Consider the following 19,524-nt stretch of genomic DNA (forward strand, 5'->3'; position numbering starts at 1 on the left):
TCTGGTAACTCATGATCTCACAGGGAAAATGAACATGCAAGCTCATACCACAATGCACCGGTACTAAACAGAAGACAGCGCTGCAGGGCTCACAGAGGGAGCCATAAAATAATAAAACCACATTTCCTTTACAACAGTCATTTTTCTCCCTCTACTCCCCAGCTATCTGTTTATTTTATAAATACTTGAGTTTACATATACTCACGTGCCAGTTTTAAACATGGGAGACAGTGCAGGTGAGCAAGGCCTCGTCCATCCTTTCAAGGAGTTTATGCTCAGAGGAAATAAGATGCAAAAATAACTGTATCAAAAAGAAGAAATGGAGATGGGCAATGAGAAGTATAAACTGCTTTTGGAACACAGCAGAGGGAAAAGACACTTCAAGTTGGATCGGCAAGGATGTTACTTAGAGAGTAGCAGCAGCGCCGGCTTGCCGTGTGGAGGCTCCTTCAGCGTTGTTGTTTCTCCCGCGGCGGCGGTTCTCACTACAGCGTCAGGACGAGTCCGGCTCGCGTTCGACCGCGGAGAGCTGTCTCATCTCGCTCGGCTGCGGGAAATCGGGCTGAAGGGACTGAGTCCTCGATGAAGAGAGAAAAGGAACTGTTCTGTAAACTCTTTATTGGCGGCTTGAGCTTTGAAACCACAGAAGAAAGTTTGAGGAACTACTACGAGCAATGGGGGGAACTTACAGACTGTGTGGTAATGAGAGATCCTGCAAGCAAAAGATCAAGAGGATTTGGTTTTGTAACTTTTTCATCCATGGCTGAGGTTGATGCCACCATGGCTGTAAGACCTCATTCAATTGATGGGAGAGTGGTTGAGCCAAAACGTGCTGTTGCAAGAGAGGAATCTGGAAAGCCAGGGGCACATGTAACTGTGAAGAAGTTGTTTGTTGGTGGTATTAAAGAAGACACTGAGGAGCATCATCTTAGAGATTACTTTGAGGAATATGGAAAAATTGATACCATTGAGGTAATTACTTTTGATGACCATGATCCTGTGGATAAGATTGTGTTGCAGAAATACCATACCATCAATGGTCATAATGCAGAAGTAAGAAAGGCTTTGTCTAGACAAGAAATGCAGGAGGTTCAAAGTTGTAGAAGTGGAAGAGGAGGCAGCTTCGGTTTTGGAGACTCCTGCTGTGGCAGTGGAAATTTTGGACCAGGACCGGAAAGTAACTTTAGAGGAGGATCTGACGGCTGTGGAAGTGGTCGTGGATTGGGGGATGGCTATAATGGGTATGGCGGAGGACGTGGAGGAAATAATGGAAGTGGGAATTATAATGATTTTGGAAATTATAACCAGCAACCTTCTAACTGTGGTCCAATGAAGAGTGGAAATTTTGGTGGTAGCAGGAACATGGGTGGACCATATGGTGGAGGAAACTATGGTCCTGGAGGAAGTGGAGGAAGTGGGGGCTATGGAGGGAGAAGCCGATATTGAGCTTCTTCCTATTTGCCATGGGCTTCACTGTATAAATAGGAGAGGATGAGAACCCAGACGTAACAGAACAGCTTCAGGGTATCGAAATAACAACGTTAAGGAAACTCTTATCTCAGTCATGCATAAGTATGCAGTGATATGGCAGAAGACACCAGAGCAGATGCAGAGAGCCATTTTGTGAATGGATTGGATTATTTAATAACAGTACCTTACTGTGGAGGAAGGATTGTAAAAAAATGCCTTTGAGACAGTTTCTTAGCTTTCTAATTGTTGTTTATTTCTGGTGGTCTTTGTAAGAGTGTAGAAGCATTCCTTCTTTGATCATGTTAAATTTGTAAGTTTCAGGTGACATGTGAAACCTTTTCTAAGATTTTTCTCAAAAGTTCTGAAAAGCTATTAGCCAGGATGATGGTGTAATAAGACATAAAACGTTTTTTCCTTTAAAAAAATTTTAAGTGTGTGTGTAGAGTTAAGAAGCTGTTGTACATTTATGATTTAGTAAGATAATTCTAAAGGGAATAAAAAAGATGTTACTAGAGCAATGCTGTTTGAAGGGCCCTTAGGGATCATCATACAGACATTGTGGATGGAAGAAGCTTGCAAAAGGAGCGTGAGGAAAGGCAAAATACAGAAAAAATACCTTGAGTACCTGTAGAGTACACCTCAGAAGAATAGGAGATTAGAGCCAGATCTTCTAGGGCTTTGAAGGCCAAGCCAAGGATAACGTGCCAGGCTACCATGTTATCACACCTGTGCTGGAGGGCAAACTTTCGCCTACAACAGAGTCACTTGAAGAGCCCGTTAAAACTCAAGCTCCACACCCACAGTTACCGATTCAGTTGGTCCAGAGTAGGGCTGGGAATTTGCATCTTCAGTAAGTTCTCAAGTGATGCTGGCTGGTATTGGAGAACCACTTCCAGAGTGTTGATCTGGTGACTGTGTGCAGGATGGATTAGAAAGGGAGAGACCAGAGATGGAAACACCAGTCAGAAGACGGTTATACTCACCTAGGTGAACACTGAGGGACTCAGCTGGGATCAATGGAAATAAGAGTAACTATAGACAAGAATGGGTGTTTTCAAATAAAAATCCAGTACCACTTTGGTTTTTTGTTTTCCCACCACTGTACAACCGAGGCAATTAAATTCATGGGTTATTAAAGCAATGTAAAATAAAAAATGAATTTCTGCCAAAACAGTAGGAAGTATTATTCTGAATTAGTTCAAAGTTCTGAATTTTAAAAAGTGGCAGCTTCCTTTTAAGTTATGTGAAAAGGGATCTTTTATTTCTTCTGGTATTGAATTGGCCTAGAAAAACAGAACTAAGCCAGGAAAGTGTGTAAGTGTGAGGCTATTTCTTTTTCATATCAGAAATTTATAATATATAAAGATAAAAGCTTTCAGCTCATAATTTAAATTTGATGAGGCCACAAAATATCATCTCATCAACTCTGCTCTCAGGAAAGATTATCTTCAGAATTTATCAAGATCTATAGTTGTATATTTTATTTATGAAGATCATGAGGGTGAGATTGTTCAGGGAAGTGAGGGCAAGTTTACGGGCTCTGGAAGGTTCAAATCCCAATTCCTAAGGTTTAGAGCTTAGACTAAAGCTATGTATTCAATATTATCATTCCAACCCCTACCAATTATTTCTACTATTTTGGTATCTAATAGCTAATTCAGCCAATATTTCTCTTTTACTTTTTTCTAGAGATTTATCTGGAAATAACATAAATTTTATTCAAAAGAACACATTTGAAGCACTCCCTTTCGTTGAATATATGTAAGTTATAACTTCATGTGTCTAGAATTTTTATAAAACTTAATTGTAAATCTTTGTTATTTCTTTTGAAGTAAGATTAAAATTGTATGAGTAGAAAGCTGCTAAAGTTATGTAGCCAGTCCTTTTTGTCTCTAGCCCAGACTAGTGTGAGAATTACCTCACAGATCGGAATGAAGCATTCCACAGCAGTGATTCTCAGCCAGGGTGGTTTTGCACCAGGCGGCACTTGACAATACCCAAAGGCATTCTTAGTTGTCAGGACTGTAGATATGCTACTGGCATGTAGTGGGCAGAGGCCGGAGTTGTTCACCATCCTACAGTGCACAGGACAGCCCCCATGACAAAGAATTATCTAGCTCAAAATGTCAATAGTTTTTAAGTTGTGTAACCCTGTGCTAGAGAAATAAAGACCACTTAATGCAAGTATTTTTCAAGCACTTACTGTTTTGCATGTGTACACATAAAAGCCTAGCTCATATGAGATATCTCCCACAGTGAGATTTATTTAATGTATAGAGGGAGTATTGAGGTTGTTTTTTCATATATAAATAAGAATCACTGCCAAAGGATAAATGATCTGAATTTTGTTTTTCTTTTTTGTCTTTTGCTTGTGTCTCCTTTTGAAGAAATCTTGGCGGCAATTCCATTGAGTCACTGAGCCCCGGAACATTTAACGCCTGGCACGGAATGCAATTTTTACACACGGTGTAAGTGAAATAGAAGATAAATACATGTAAAAAGCTATATGTGAACACATCATCCAGGGATTGGTGGGCTGGGTGTAAGCCCAGTTTGAACTCTGAAGAGTATGGCTTAGGAGCCATTCATTTTTCTCAAATGAGGAAACAAAGGTACAAAGAGGCCAAGGACTTGTCTGACTCACACGCAGGCCCCGCTTTCCCCAGCACAGACCTTCGGCGGGGGCGATAAAAGGCAGCAAGCAAATATCGTTCAATGTAGCATCATGGCTGTCCCAGCGGTGCTGCTGCTCTGACTTGTGAATGGTCCTTGAAATTCCACTTGTGAGTTTAACTTCGATTCCTGCTCACGTGCAAAGTGTCTTAACTGCGTAAATGTATGGAACATAGGACTGAAAGGGTTCAGCTTAGCTCAGAGTTCTCCTCAACCATGGGTCTCTTAAACGGTAAAGCAGGAAGTCTTCCTAAAAACCTGCTACAGGGCACGTCTCTCCTCAATCGCACAGAATGTTATCTTTTTGAGAAAGGATGTCAGTCTGAAGTGATTTGTCTGTGGCAACGGGACTCTGTGAGGTATGGGGAAATATGCTGTTTATGTGAAGGTGTGCTGTGAAAAAGTAGTCATCAAGAAAATACATCACTGTAGCCTAATTGCAATTTCTTTCCTGACCTCTCCTCAGTGAGAAGTGTGGGTTTTATTCTCTCACAGCTCAAAAATTCTGTGATTTCTCTGGGACATGAGCAAACCACAATGCGTATGTTCAGTGGCCTGAAAAGGATTTTGGACTCCTGGTGAAGACTGTTGTCTACACCTGCCTTTGAAAAGGCTGTCTTACTGTCTTATGGTTCAGAAACCCAACTTCCCACAATTCATTTCAGCTTAGATGCGGGTGTTCAGGGTGTGTCTGGAGCTGGACTGACAGTTCCTGCAGGTGTCCCATCTGTGGCAGCCTTCCTTTTCCATTTAGTTTGCTGATCCCTAACTTGGGGAAAGAAGGCTGAGGGTCAGTTTCCCTTTGGCCCGCGCATCAGAGAGCAGCAGGCTTCTGGGGCCCTCCCACCCAGAGGTCTCGGTGGTGTCAGTGCAATGCCCTAAACTCAGCAGCTTTGCCCAGCATTGTGTAACACGGAGAGTTTCTTATAAGAAGCTGAGTTTCACTATAGTTAGGAAGGCAGCACAGGAAGAAAAAAGGTTTCCTGGGCGCCATGCCCACTGCGTATCAGCACTGTCCTAAGTGCTGGGGTACAAGGGAGAATTGGGCAGGGACTTTACCCCCAAGAAACTTTGATACTGGAAGGAGGAAGATGGCTGTTGTTGGGAAGAACATGGGAGACCCACGCAGCATCTCTGCAGCAGGGTAACAGGAGAGGAGGGAGACTAAGTGGGAAACGAGGGGTGGGCCAGGACAGATTTGTCATCCAGGAGGCACCAACTTGTTGTTCTTGAGTTTCTGGGTTCATCTTAAATGACAGGAAAAGGTGTTAGAAATAAAGATACTCCTGTGGTTTGTCCAGAGCTGTACTGCTAGAACTAATGCACAGTTATTTTCAAAAGCTTGTCACAATGCCATTCGTGTGTGCTGGGGGCTGGGCTCCTTTGTTTGGGGCCAAAGCTTTGTTAGGGACAAGGCTAATTTGCTTCAGGAAACATCTGCCGTAATGAGATACAAACTAAATCGCATCTTTTTCCAAAGGCTACTTGCCCAGGGAAGATGCCACCGCTCAAGTTGAGTCATTTGATCATCTATACAATGTATTACTGGTGTTTTTATATGTTGAAACAATACTTTTCTCTGCATTAAACAAGTTTGTGACAAGTTTGAGGTAGACTTACCATGAATTGAATGGAACTTAGGCTTCAAGGCTCTTCACTTGCATGGGCCCCCTTCAAGGTATTAGGAGAGGCACTAGCAATTTTCATATTTCTAGTTTGGCATGTCGGTATTAGGATTTCCCAGAACAGATGATGCTCAAGCTCCACAAAGTCTTGATTCACCCCTGGGATTCAGGTAATTATAATTAAGTTTCTTGAATGAAGTCTTTTTTTTTTTTAAGTATATTTTATTGATTATGTTGTTACAGTAGTCCCAATTTTTTCCCCTTTGCTCCCCTCTGCCCAGTACCTTGCTTGCCGCAGCAATGTTACCCCCCGTAGTTCATGTCCATGGATCGTGCATATAAGATCTTTGGTTTCACCCTTTCCTATGTTATTCTTAACTTCCTCCTGTCTATTTTGTACCTACCAATTATGCTTCTTTATTTTTATTATTTTAAATATGCTTTATTGATTATGCTGTTATAGTTGTCCCAATTTCTTTTCTCTTTGTTCCCCCCCACCCAATGACCCTCCTCCCTCCAGTTGTCCCCCATCTTAGTCCATGCCCATTGGTTGTGCATATAGTTCTTCTCGACATCTTCCAGTCTACTCCACTCCCTCCTACTATGCTTCTTAATTCCTGTACCATCTCCCTCCCTTTCCCCCCTTCCCCCTCCCTGCTAACCTTTCCCCAAAATGTTCCGCATACGTATAATTCTTTTCCCATTCTCATTGCCTTCTTAGTTTGTCTTTGTTTCGGTTCCCTAGCTTCTGTTGTTGGTTGTTGTGATAGTTTTCATTTTAATGTTCATAGTTTTGATCCTCTTTCTCCTAAATAAATCCCTTTAACATTTCATGTAACAGTGGTTTGGATCTGATGAACTCCTTCAGTTTTACTTTGTCCTGGAAGCACTTTCTCTGCCCTTCTATTCTGAATGACAGCTTCGCTGGATAGAGTAATAGTGGTTGTGGGTTTTTGCTTTTCATTACTTTGAATATTTCTTGGCAGTCCCTTGCCTGCAGAGTTTCTTTTGAGAAATTAGCTGATAGTCTTATTGGGACCCCTTTGTATGTAATTCTCTTCTTCTCTCTTGCTGCTTTTAAGATTCTCTCTTTATCCTTAATTTTTGACATTTTGATTATAATGTGTCTTGGTGTGGTTCTCCCTGGGTCCATTTTCTTTTTTTGGGAACTCTCTGTGCTTCCTAGATTTGTAAGTCCATTTCCTTCCCCAAGTTAGGGAAGCACTGCTTCATTATTTTTTCACATAATTTTTCAATTTCTAGTTCTTCCTCTTTTTCTGGCAACCCTATGATTTGGATGTTGGCCCGCTTATAGCTGTCCCATAGGTTTCTGAGCCTCTCCTCATTTTCCTCACTTTCCGTTTCCTCTTTCTGCACTGGTTGAGTGTTTGTTCCTTCCCTATGTTCCGATTTGTTGATTTGACCCCTGCTTTTCTTTCCCTCACCACTAGTTTCGTATGTGTTTTTGTTCGTTTCAGCAGGACTAGCCTTCATCCCTTCCCCATCTTGTTTAAGATCTGCTGTTAGGTCTGTAAGCATTTTTATAACTAAAGCTCTGAACTGTTCCTCAGAAAGATTTCCTAACTGCTGAGCCGTTAGATTAGATGTTTGCTGTCTGGTCAGCTGCATCGCCGGGGTTTCTATCATGATCTGTGCCATCTCGACAGTTTTGTTTTTACCTTTGCTTCGTGCGTATGGCTGTCACACCTCCTACACTATAGGGGGCGGAGCCCCATGCACTCATCACAACTGGGCGACCCTTCTCACCACGCTGTGGCATTTTCTGTGGGGATGGGGGTCCAAGATGGATTCCTGCCATTCAGTCTCTGCTGAGAGACCGGGAGCCTCCTCCTCAATCCCCACCCTTTCCGGCGCTCTCAGTCCAAGGCAATGGGGTTCTGCCTTCCCTGGCGTTAGAATCACAAGCTGACGAGTCTGGTCTGCAGCTGGGGGTTCTCCCCAGGTGCTTCTTGCCTCCCCTTAAATACAGATGTCTGAGCTTACCGCCGTCCCGCCGCTGTCGCCAATGCTGCAACCACCAGCACGGCTTGACCTCTCTGCCCTGGCTTCGTCCCTCCTACCGCTCCGGACGAGCACCGCTTCTTTATAACTTCATATGTTGGACTTCCATTTATTTTCTGGAACTTCTGGTTTTTTCTGGTTTTGCAGTAGTCGTATTCCTTCTTAGTTGTGGAGAGAGACAGAGCGTGTCAGTCTAGGCCTCCATCTTGGCCGGAAGTCTCCTGTGTGTCCAATTATGCTTCTTAATCCCTGCACCATTTCTCCATTTCTACCTCTTCCCCCTCCCAGCTGATAACCCTCCAAATGATCCCTATACGTATGATTCTGTTCGTATTCTGGTTTGCTTAGTTGGATTTTGTTTTTATTTTTTAGATTCAGTTCTTGATAGTTGTGAGTTTGTTGTCATTTTAATGTTCATAGTTTTTATCTTCTTTTTCTTAAATAAGTCCCATAATAATGGCTTGGTGATAATTAACTCCTTTAGCTTTACCTTGTCTGGAAAGCACTTTATCTGCCCTTCCATTCTAAATGGTAGCTTTGCTGGTTAGAGTAATCTTGGTTATAGGTCCTTGCTTTTCATCACCTTGAATACTTCTTGCCAGTCCCTTCTTGTCTGCAGCGTTTCTTTTGAGAAATCAGCGCATAGTCTTATAGGCACCCCTTTGTAAGTAATTCTCTGTTTTTCTCTTGGTGCTTTCAGAGTCTCTCTTTGTCTTTCACCTTTGGCATTTTAATTATGACGTGTCTTGGTGTGGTCCTCTTTGGGTCTAGCTTGTTTGGGACTGTTTGTGCTTCCTGGACTTGTATTTCTATTTCCTTTGCCAAATTTGGGGAGTCTTCCTTCATTATTTTTTCACATAAGCTTTCAATTTCTTGCTCTTCCTCATCTTCTGGCACCCCTGTGATTCAGATGTTGGCATGTTTAAATCTTTCCCAGAGGTTCCTAAGCCTCTCCTCATTGTTTTCAATTCTTGTTTCCTTATCCTGTACTCGTTGACTGTTTTTTTCTTCCTTGTGTTTCAAATCATTGATTTCAACCCCGGTTTCCTTCCCTTCACAATTGGTTTTGTGTGGATTTTCCTTCGTTTCACTTAGCATAGCCTTCCCTTCTTCCCTTATGCGTTTGCTGTAATCAAGCATATCTGTCAAGCCTGTGAGCATTTTTGTCACCAGTGTTTTGAACTCTGCGTCTGTTAGGTTGGGTATCTCCTTGTCACTTAGTACTCCCCCTGGAACCTTGATCCGTTCCTCCTTTGGGCCATACTTCTCTGTCTCCTCATTCTGACAGGCTCCTGTGTTTGTTTGCCTCTGTGTCTTAGATAGTGCTGTTACTTCTGTTACATTGTAAGGGGCGGAGCCTTAGAAATTCCTCAGTACAGCGCGATCTGTTTTACCACGTTGTGGCACTGTATGTGGGGGAGAGGTCCGAGAGGGAACAAGGCTGCTCGCTCAGCACTTGCCCCTTTTCCAGGCACTTCTCCCATTTTTGTATGGGACTGGCACCTCTCTGGCTGTTGCCCTGGCCGTCGTTCCCAGAGTGGGTGGGTCTGTGGACATTCTAGGACCATGGGGGCCCTTTAAACAAGCAGGCTCTGCTGACACTCCGGCACTTTCTTCCTATACCCCAGCCACCACTGGTTTGCACAGTCAGAAGCAATGAGGCTTGATTTTTCCTGGTGCTGGGACCCTGAGTTGCGGGGTCTGGACAGGAGCTGGGAACACTCCCCAGGGTGTCCCTCCCTGCTTTGTAAAACATATGACTGCGCTTTCTGCCGGCCTGCCATTGGCGCTGCCACCAGCACACTGCATCCTCTCTGCCCCTCCTACCTGTCTGGATGAGTATTTCTTCTTTATATCTTTCTTTGTTGGACTTCCATGCAGCTTGATTTTCTGGAACTTCTGGTAGTCTCTAGTTTTGAGGTACGTAGTTGTATTCCTTCTTAGTTGTGCAGGGATATGCAGCGTGTCTGCCTAGGATTCCATGTCCAGAAGTCCTTGAATGAAGTCTTTATGTTATTGATAAATACTCAATGCACTGAGCCACACCCGCCAGGGTTGATGGCTTGTTTTAAAAAATTCTTTTAGCCCTGGCTGGCGTGGCTCAGTGCAGTGAGCGCCGGCTTGTGAACCAAAGGGTCGCTGTTTCAAATACCTGTCAGGGCACAAACTTGGGTTGCAGGCCAGGTCCCAAGTAGGGGGCGCACGAGAGGCAACTACACATTGATGTTTCTCTCCCCCTCTTTCTCCCTCCCTTCCCCTCTCTCTAAAAATAAAATCTTTTTAAAAATGCTTTTAGCTCACTTCATTGATTCTAACGACACAAGCTCCATGATTTTAGAAAACGAAGGACTCTACAATGTAGAAAAGCTGTACCTCATCCAGGTAGAGCCCACTCACATTCTGGCTTGTCTGTGGTACATCCATATTGTGCCAAGATCATAGGCACTAAGAGGGTATAAGAGGAAAATCCAAGCCTTAGCCCTGTTGAATTATTGACCCCACTCTTGAGAATATCAGTGAGGTAGGTCAGGCCACACTAAGAAGGCAAACTGAGCAGTGATCACGGAGACACCCTAATGCCCCCCCTAGTCAACTAACCTTAACTGGTTTCCTTTAGATAGCTGTGAGCAACTAAAGGATGCTCTTTTTGGTAGAGACTGGAATCTTGGCAGCTTATTCTTAGGTTCAGAAAGGCATAAACACGAAACTGAAAATAGCAGTGGGGAATCTGTCCTTTAGGATGATCTAGGGTGGTTGTTTTATTTGTAATAGTACAAAAGTTTTGAGTTTGTCAAACCCAGCAGGTTACGATGATACTTCTCTTTTTCCAACTGCATCTTATTGTTCTCATTTATAACAAGATATTTTCTTTCTCTCGAAAGCATAGTAATTCTTCCTCTGCCCCGTTTCTTTAGTACTTACAATTATTAGGTGCTTATGTTTCAGGCAGTATACTTAGTACTTTTAGTTATGATACAAGTAAGATACTGTGATTAAAGCTCTTAGAAAAGTGCTTTGCACATGGTAAATGCTCATCACGTGTTACCTAAGGCTGTATCTCATTTTCCCAACAACTCTTGTGATGCAGATATTATTATCCCCATTGGAATTCAGAGATAGATGTTGGACAGCTTACCTAGGTTCATACACTGTTAATAAGTGGTAGATCCACTTATGAGCTTTGCAAGGAATTTCCTATTCCTTTTGGCCATTAGTGTTTCTGTGGACATGTTTTTAATTCTCTTGGGTGCATACCTGGGAGTGAATTTCTGGGTCATATAGCACCTCTACGTTTACCTTTATTGAGGAAGTGCCAAACTGTTGTACACAGTGTCTTCACCATTTTGCATTCCCACCAACAATGTGTGAGGATTTCAACTTCTCCATATCCTTGCCAGCGTCTGCTACTGTCTGTTTGGCTATAGCCATCTGAGTGAATGTAAGGTAGTATCTCACGGCAGCTTTGATTTGTATTTGCCTACTGACTTCAGACATTAAGCATCTTTTCATGAGCTTATTGGCAATCTGTATATCTTTTTTGGAGAAATGTCTCTTCAAATCTTTTGTCCATTTTAAAATGTGGGTATTATCTTTTTGATGAGTTGTAAGAGATCTTTACATATTCTGGATATTCTGAATGTGAGCCTTTACCAAATATATGAGTTGCAAATATTTTCTCCCATTCTATGAGTTGTCTTTTCATTTTCTTGATAGTGTCCTTTGAGGCACAATTTTTTTTTCATTTTTATAAAGTCTAATTTATCTATTTTCCCTTTCGTTGTGCTTTTAGTATCATATTTAAGAAACTGTTGGTCTAATCAAGGTAATGGAGGTTTACCCCTCGTTTTCTCCTAAGGATGTTACAGCTTTAGCTCTTACATTAAGGTCTTTGATTTGTTTTGAGTTAATTTGTACTTATGGTGTGAAGTGCAGGCCGAGTCCAACTTCATTATTTTGCATGGGGATATACAGTTGTCCCAGCACCATTTGAAAAGATGGTTCTTTCCACATTGAATACCTTTGGCACCCTTGTGGGAAGTCAATAAACAGTACATGTAAGGGTTCATTTCTGGACTGTCAGTTTTGTTCCATTGATTGCTATGTCTAGCCTTATGCCAGTACCACACTGTGATTGCTGTGGCTTTGATTTAGGTTCTGAAACCAGGATGTGTGTGTCCTTCCACACTGTTCCTCTTTATCGAGAGCTTTTTAGCTATTCTCGGTCCCTTGAATTGTTATGTGATTTTAGAAATCGCTTGTCAATTTCTAGAAAGAAGTCACTTGAAATTTTAATAGGGACTGCATTGAAACCATAAATTGATTTGGGGAGGAGGGTCATTTTAACAGTGTCATCTTCCGATTCATGAACACAGCATGTCTTTCCATTTATTTACATCTTTTAAAAGTTTCTCTACACAGTGTTTTGTAGTTCTTAGTATATGAGTCATGCACTTCTTTGGGTAAATTCTTTTGCTAAGTATTCCATTCTTTTTGATGTTGTTATAGATTGAGTTGTTTTCTTAATTTCATTTTTGGATTACTCATTCCTAGTGTTGAGAAATACAGCTAATTTTTGCATATTGGTCTTGTATCCTGCAACCTTGCAGAACTCATTTATTAGCTCTAATAGTTCTTTCCTAGATTCTCAGGAATGTGTCCCATGGTCTTCCAATTTCCTGAGCATATTTTGAAGCCCTCCGGAGTCTCTATGGACATCTCATTTCTCAGCTTTGACTTTTAAGCTTTTTTGTTAGGCTTTTTTTAAAATTTTGCACCAACTGTTATCTGTTGCCTCAGCAGCTGCCCTGTTAAAACATTTACCTGCAATTGTTTTCACAAAATTGCCCCTGAGGACAGAGGCTTTTGGCGCTACCTAGCTCTCAGTCAGGTCAAAGACAAACCTTTTAAGTGAGTCTTCAGGGAACTACCAGACAGTTCTTTGGGAATGAGATTGTATTCCATTCTGCTCCCTGTGGTACTGGTCATGTGGGCTGTTTTTCAAGGTTACTCCTGGGATGGAGAACAAAGGTCTAAGAAGAATTAAAGCAACACAGATCACTGATCTTACAGAAACTAATTAATCACTTTTCTTGAATAAATGTTCCCTGGATTCCTGCAAGCTTGCTGGTTAAATTTTTCAGTTAAAAAAATTGAGTATTTTTTCCAGTTGTATTTTTTGTTGCTTTTTTAGAAATGAATTTTTGGGTGTCCTTACTTCACCATTTTTACTAATTTGCCTACAACATGGTTTTAAACTTGACTATACATTAGTTAAATATTTAATCGTGGGGGATGATTAGGAAACAAATAAAAACAGAACATGCAATTTCTCATCGAGGGTCTCCCAGATGGGTACATGAAATTTGAAAATGTATTTCTTTATTTAGTGGTCTCATAAGTAAAGTTAAATTACCAGTTATTTTAAACCCCTTTTCTTCATAGAAGTTAAACAGACTTTGGAGTCAGAATTGGGTTCAAATGCTACCTCTGCTTCTTACTAGCTTGATGACCTAGGACCAGTAATACAACCTCTCTGTACCTCGGTTTCCCCATTTGTAAAATCGGGTAATAATATTTATCAGTAAGATTATTGTGAGGGTTACACTAATGATTCTTGAGAAGAGTTAACCTAAAATCAGACTTTCTTTTCTTTCTTATTTTTGTTTGTTTTGCCTGTTTTAAATAGTCGAGAATAAAATTTATTTCAGCATTTGGAAAAAAAAGTTTCGTCAAAATACACACTTGTTCATTTTATTCATATGTAGTTAAAATGTTATTTATTTATTAAACAAACATTTATTAAATACCTAGAAAATTTTCGGCACTAACGGTCCAAGACATTGACAGGTAAACAGGTGATTACATGATATGTAAGGAAGCTTGTGATACAAGAATACACATGGGAGTATGTGATGGGAGTGTGGTTTTCACCAGCTCCTCTTAGACTTTTCCCTTCTTTGGCTCTACACCCAAGGAGTTTGTCTTATTTTTATTTTTAACTGGGTGGTTTAAACTGGAATTTAAAAAAATTTCTGTAGATGAAAGAAAAGCAACTTGAATTATCGAGGATGCTACAATAGGTATTTTCTGTAGAGCAAGAGCCTCCTGTCAGCATAGTCACTTCCAGGGTTTTCCATCTGAAAGGTCTTTGGCATATTTTTTTCTTTGCTGTCCACTTTTCTTCCTCTTCTTCCTCCTCCTCCTCCTCCTCTTCTTCTTTGTTTTTAAAATTCTCTTCCCCACTTTATCATTTAGAGACCTGGGTAGTTCCCAACAAAGAGTGCTTTACAGATTCTCTGGGTGATCTATAAGCAAAGACAGAAAATAATATTTTTTAACCTTCTAGTTTTGTACCAACAAAATGAATATAAAGTTTCATGGTAATTATTGAAAATGCAGATAATTTTTATTCTATTGCATTTTTTTCAGAATCCTCAGTGATAATCCTTTGACGAGTCTTGACGATCCCTATCTTTTTAAATTGCCAGCATTAAAACATCTGTAAGTATTGCGACAATCTCTTGGTTCATGAGATGACTTCTGCTTTTTTCTACTTTTTTTTTTTTTGACTAAAAAGTCGTAATTTAAATTATAACTGGTTTATTGCATAAAAGTTATTGGCACAGTGGCCCTGGCTGGTGTGGCTCAGTGGATTGAGCACTGGCCTGAGAACCAAAGTGCCGCCGGCTCTTCCCAGTCAGGGCACATGCCTGAGTTGCAGGCCAGGTCCCCAATTGGGCCTGCGTGAGAGGCAGCTACAAATTGATGTTTCTCTCCCTCTCTTCCCCTCTCTCTAAAAATAAATTTTAAAATATTTAAAAAAAAAATCTTTCCCTATTGAAAAAAACAAAGTTATTGGCACAGAAAAACGATTAAGAGAGAATGCAGGTAGCCAGCAGAGAAAGGGAGCAGTGTTAAAGAACACATGCTGATATGTAACTTGAGAAGCATGGAGAAATGCCATTGATCCCAGAAAGGAAAAAGGAATAATTAGTACATTATATATTTTTTAAAGAGTAATGAAGTGAATGCTACTGAGAATGAGAAGTAGAATAATGGTAAAAAAAAAAAAAATAGATTGTACTGTTCACCAACATCATTAATTTGATGATGCAAGTAAATTTAAATATCTTCAAGAAGAGCTCTCTGAAATTATGATCTATGGCAAGTAAACTTTTGAGCTGGCTTGACAAAGAAGCCAGAACTGAAGTAAGCAGATATTAAGTGTCCTTTTAAGTGCAGAATTTTGTCTTTGGGTTCACTCGATGCACATTTGGACTTTCTCCTTCAGAGACCTGGGAAAAACATATGTGCCACTTACAACAGTTGAGAGCATCCTCATGATGAATATTAATTTGGAAAAACTGTAAGTTGATTTTTCTTATATTTATTTTCACTTAGTTCTTTGAGGTATGCCTTATTATTTTCTTAAGTCAGATTTTATTTAATAAAATTCACTCTTTTAAAGTATACAGTTTAGTGAGTTTTGAGAAATGTGTAGTTATGTGCCACCGTGATATTTGAGATACAGAATACTTTTGTCATACTGAAAAGGCTCCTCGTGATTTTTTGCAATCAGTTCCTCCTCCTACCATTAGTCCCTGGCAAGTACCAATCTGATTCTTGTCACAATAGTCTGGCCTTTCCCAGAGTCTCTTGTAAATGAAATCATACAGAGTGTAGCCTTTTGTGTTGGCTTCTTTCAGTTAGCGCAATCCTTTTGAAATTCCTTCATGTTATTGCATCTATGAGTAGTTAATTCCTTTTTATTGCTGTGTAATTTTCCAGTTGTGTGAAGATACCAGTCTGTTTAAGCAGTCATCATCAGTTAATGTACGTTTGAGTTGTTTCTACTTTTTTTTTTGGCCCTACCACTCTAAATGATAGCTTTGCTGGATAGAGTAATCTTGGTTTTGGTCCTTGTTTCTCATTGCTTTGAATACTTCTTGCCAGTCCCTTCTTGCCTGCAAAGTTTCTTTTGAGAAATCAGCTGACAGACTTAAGGGAACTCCTCTGTAGGTATCTGCTTTTCATATTCTCTCTTTACCTTTAACACTTAGCATTTTAATGATGATGTATCTTGGTGTGGTCTTCTTTGGGTCCGACTTGTTCGGGACTCTCTGTGCTTCCTGGACTTGTATGTCTCTTTCCTTTGCCAAATTAGGGAAGTTTACTTTCATTATTTTTTCAAATAGACTTTCAATTTCTTGTTCTTCCTCTTCTGCTTCTGGCATCCCTATGATTCGGATGTTGGTACTTTTGGAGGTGTCCCAGAGTTTTCTTATTCTCTCTTCATTTAAAATAATAATAACTTATTTATTTGTTTATTTTAATTTTAGAGAGAGGGGAAAGGAGAAAGAGAGGGAGGGAAACATCACTGTGTGGTTGCCTCTCACTCACACCCCCAACTGGGGACCTGACGTGCAACCTAGTCATGTGCCCTGACTGGGAATCGAACCAGTGACACTTGGCTCGCAGGCCGACACTCAATCCACTGAGCCACAGCAGCCAGGTCTCTTCACTTTTTTGACTTCCATATTTCTTCATTCTCTTCTGGTTGACTATTGATTTCTTCCTTATGTTCCAAATTGTTGATTTGAACCCTGGTTTCCTTCCCTTCACTGTTGATTCCCTGTGGATTTTTCTTTATCTCACTTAGTGTAGCCTTCATTTCTTCCCTTATGCTTTTGTTGTACTCAGTGAGTTCTCTGAGCATCCTGATCACGTGTTCTGAACTCTGCATCGGATAGGTTGGCTATCTCCATTTTGTTTAGTTCTTTTCCTGGAGTTTTGTTCTGTTCTTTCATTTGAGCCATATTTCTTTGTTTCCTCAATCTGGCAGCCTCCCTGTTTGTTTCTGTGTATTAGGTAGAGCTGCTTTGACTCCGTGTCTTAGCACATCTGTTAAGTTGTATGGGGCGGAGCCTTGGGTATTTGCCTGGGCGGGGCAACCCATTTCACCACTTTGTGGCTCTCTTTGTGGAGGAGGTGTCAGAGAGGGGACAACGCCGCTGCCTGGCTGCTGGAGGCTTGCTCTGCACTCACCCTGCTTCCAGTCACTTCACTCACTGGCACCCCTCTACCTGTTGCAATGGTGGTGGTTCCCAGAGTGGGTGGGTTTGAGTGCATTCTAGGACTGTGGGGGCCCTCTAAGCAGACTCTCCTGAATGATGGATGGTTTCTTCTGCCACCCAACCCGCACTGGTATTTATAGCCCGAAATTATTAGGCTTTATTTTTCTGGTGCTGGAGCCCTGGGCTGCGCAGTCTGGCCTTGAACAGGGATCACCCGATCTTAATGCGCCACACATGAATGTAGGACTGCCTGTTCTGCCAACCACTGGTGCCACCTCACCGGTACCACACTGTGTCCTTTCCACCCTGGCTCCCCGGCTCCACCCCTCCTACCCATCTGGATGAATATGGCTCCTTTAAATCGTTGGTTGTCGGACTTCCATGCAGTTCAATTTTCTGACAGTTCTGGGTGTTTTTTGTTTTGAGGATAGTTGTGATCTTTCTTATGCTCGTGCAAGGGGCTGCTGAAACAGGTCTACCTATACATCCAACTTGACCTGAAGTCTTTTCTCTGGTTTCTTAAGATGGAAGCTGCAGAAGCTGAGTATTGCTTTAGCAACATCCCACATGTTGACATCTCATGTTTTCCGTATCAGTCGGTTCAAAATAGTTTTTAATTTCCCTTATGATTTTTTTCTTTGACCCACAGAGTTATTCAGAAGCGTGTTTTTTAGTTCTCAAAACTGTGGGCTTTTTTCTTATAGATCTGTTAATTTCTGATTTACTTGCACTTTTGTTAGAGAACGTATATTGAATGACTAAAATCCTTTTAAATGTACTGAAACTGATTTTATAGCCAGTAAATTTTGGTAGTAGGCCAGAATATGGTCTATTTTGGCAAATCTTATGCGTCCACTTAAAAAAAGTGTACATTCTGCTGATTTGGGGAGGAGTGTCTTATACACATCACGTAGGTGGATAGTGTTCTTCTAGTCTTCTATATCCTTGATTTTCTATCTTCTTGTTCTGTCAATTACTGAAACAAAAATGTTGAAGTATCCAATTATAATTGTGGATTTGTTTGTTTCTCCTGGTCATTCTCACTTTCCTTCATCTATTTTTAAGCTCTGTTATCAGGGGTATAAGTTTCTAGGTTATGTCTTCATTATTTGACATATTTATTTTGATGAAATAGCCTCCTTTATCCATGGTAATATGCTTTGACATTGACTTTGTCTTATGGAAATATCGTCACTCCAGCTTTCTTTTGGTTGGTGTTAGCATAGTATATTTTCTATCCTTTTAGCCTATGTGTTTCTTTCTATTGAAGTTGTATTAGGCCATTTCCAATTAATGTAATGATGGATGCAATTACATTTAAATCTACTGTCTTGCTATTTTTTATTTGTCCCATCTGTTTGCTTGTTGTTGTTTTTTTCTTTCTTTTCATTTGTGCTTTTGCATTGAGTACATTTGCGTATTTTCTTTCCTTTGTGGGCTAGAAAGCTATAGCTCAGATTTTGTTATTTTAGTGATTGCTCAATGGTTTATAGTATACATCTTTACCTTATCACAGTCTATGTTCCAATGATATTTTGTAGTGTCATTAGTGGTATAAGAACCTTGCAATAGTGTACTTCCATTTGTCCCTCCTGGCCTTTGCTATTGTTTTCAATACATTTTACTTTTACTTACATTATAAACGCCACACTATATTTTGTGTTTAAATAATCAATTATCTATGAAGATATTTAATAAGAAAAATCTTACATATTCACCTAAGTCATTAGCAATTCACGTGTTCTTCAGTCTCTTGTAATAATCTGTATTTCCATCTGGTAACATTTTTCTTTTGCTGAGAACGACCTCCTTTAACATTTCTTACAGTGCAGACCGACTAGTGGTAAATTTCTTCAGCTTTTGTCTGAGAGTCTTTATTTTGCTTTTGCTTTTGAAAGGTCATGGGTAGAGATTTCTAGCTTGATAGTTGTCGGGTCCCCTTCCCCACTTGACTACCTCAAAGACTTCTTTGCACTGGGAGTTTTGGCTTACATTATTTCCAACAAAAAAAATCTGTAATTTTTATCTTTGTTCTTCTTATATAGTTTCCCCTCACCCCTTGGGCTGATTTTAATATTTTCTCTTTATTGCTTGTTTTGAGCAATAAGATTACGATGTGCTTCCGTAGAGTTTTGGGCATAATTCTTATGCATGGAGTTCATTGCCCTTCTTGGATCTGTGAGTGTTCGGTGTTCACCAATTGGAACAATTTGGGGCTTTTATGCAGATTTTTATGTCTCCTCCCTTCCGTGGACTTCAAGCGCACATACATTAGGCCACCTGTTGTTGCACAGCTCACTGCGGCTCTGTTCATCTTTGTTATTTTGTTTCTCTTTGCGTTTCATTTTGTACAGTTTGTATTGCTACATTTTAAAAGTCACTGGTCTTTTCTTCTTCTGCAGTGTCTAATACGCCAGTAATCCTACCCAGTGTCTTTTTCTTGTTGTTTTTGGTGTTTGCATTTATTTATTTATTGCATCTTTCCCCCATTACCATTTATCCCGCATTCAGTGTCTTTTTCATTTAGACACTGTAGTTTTTAATCCCTAGCTTCTTGGAGCAGGCACTATTCCTAACACTGGGTGATATCCAGTTATTCTTCTCTCTAATCCTTTTAAGTGGTTCTCTTCCTGGGCTCAAACAACTCTTCACACACAGGC

The 19,524-nt window shown here is 40.6% G+C and overlaps 1 protein-coding gene, 1 long non-coding RNA gene and 1 pseudogene across 2 annotated transcripts in view; 2 read left to right on the plus strand and 1 right to left on the minus strand.

Annotated features, from left to right (window-relative positions):
* Positions 1–19,524, plus strand: part of LOC149994196 (leucine-rich repeat-containing protein 37B-like) — a 46,144-nt gene that overhangs the window by 15,606 nt on the left and 11,014 nt on the right. Inside the window, exons 4-5 of the mRNA XM_090261100.1 lie at positions 3,858–3,938; positions 14,220–14,291. Coding sequence (XP_090117226.1) covers positions 3,919–3,938; positions 14,220–14,291 — 92 coding nt within the window. The 5' untranslated portion in view covers positions 3,858–3,918. The remainder of the gene's footprint in view (positions 1–3,857; positions 3,939–14,219; positions 14,292–19,524) is intronic.
* Positions 1–19,524, minus strand: part of LOC149994197 (uncharacterized) — a 42,116-nt gene that overhangs the window by 3,191 nt on the left and 19,401 nt on the right. Inside the window, exons 4-6 of the long non-coding RNA XR_016507859.1 lie at positions 2,278–2,382; positions 407–578; positions 206–301 (exon numbers count right to left, since the gene is read on the minus strand). This is a non-coding gene — a long non-coding RNA (uncharacterized LOC149994197). The remainder of the gene's footprint in view (positions 1–205; positions 302–406; positions 579–2,277; positions 2,383–19,524) is intronic.
* LOC149994198 (heterogeneous nuclear ribonucleoproteins A2/B1 pseudogene) lies at positions 485–1,719 on the plus strand (annotated as a pseudogene).

This window comes from Furipterus horrens, unplaced genomic scaffold (genome assembly GCF_987537825.1).
Source record: "Furipterus horrens unplaced genomic scaffold, mFurHor1.1.pri manual_scaffold_13, whole genome shotgun sequence".
NCBI lineage: Eukaryota > Metazoa > Chordata > Mammalia > Chiroptera > Furipteridae > Furipterus > Furipterus horrens.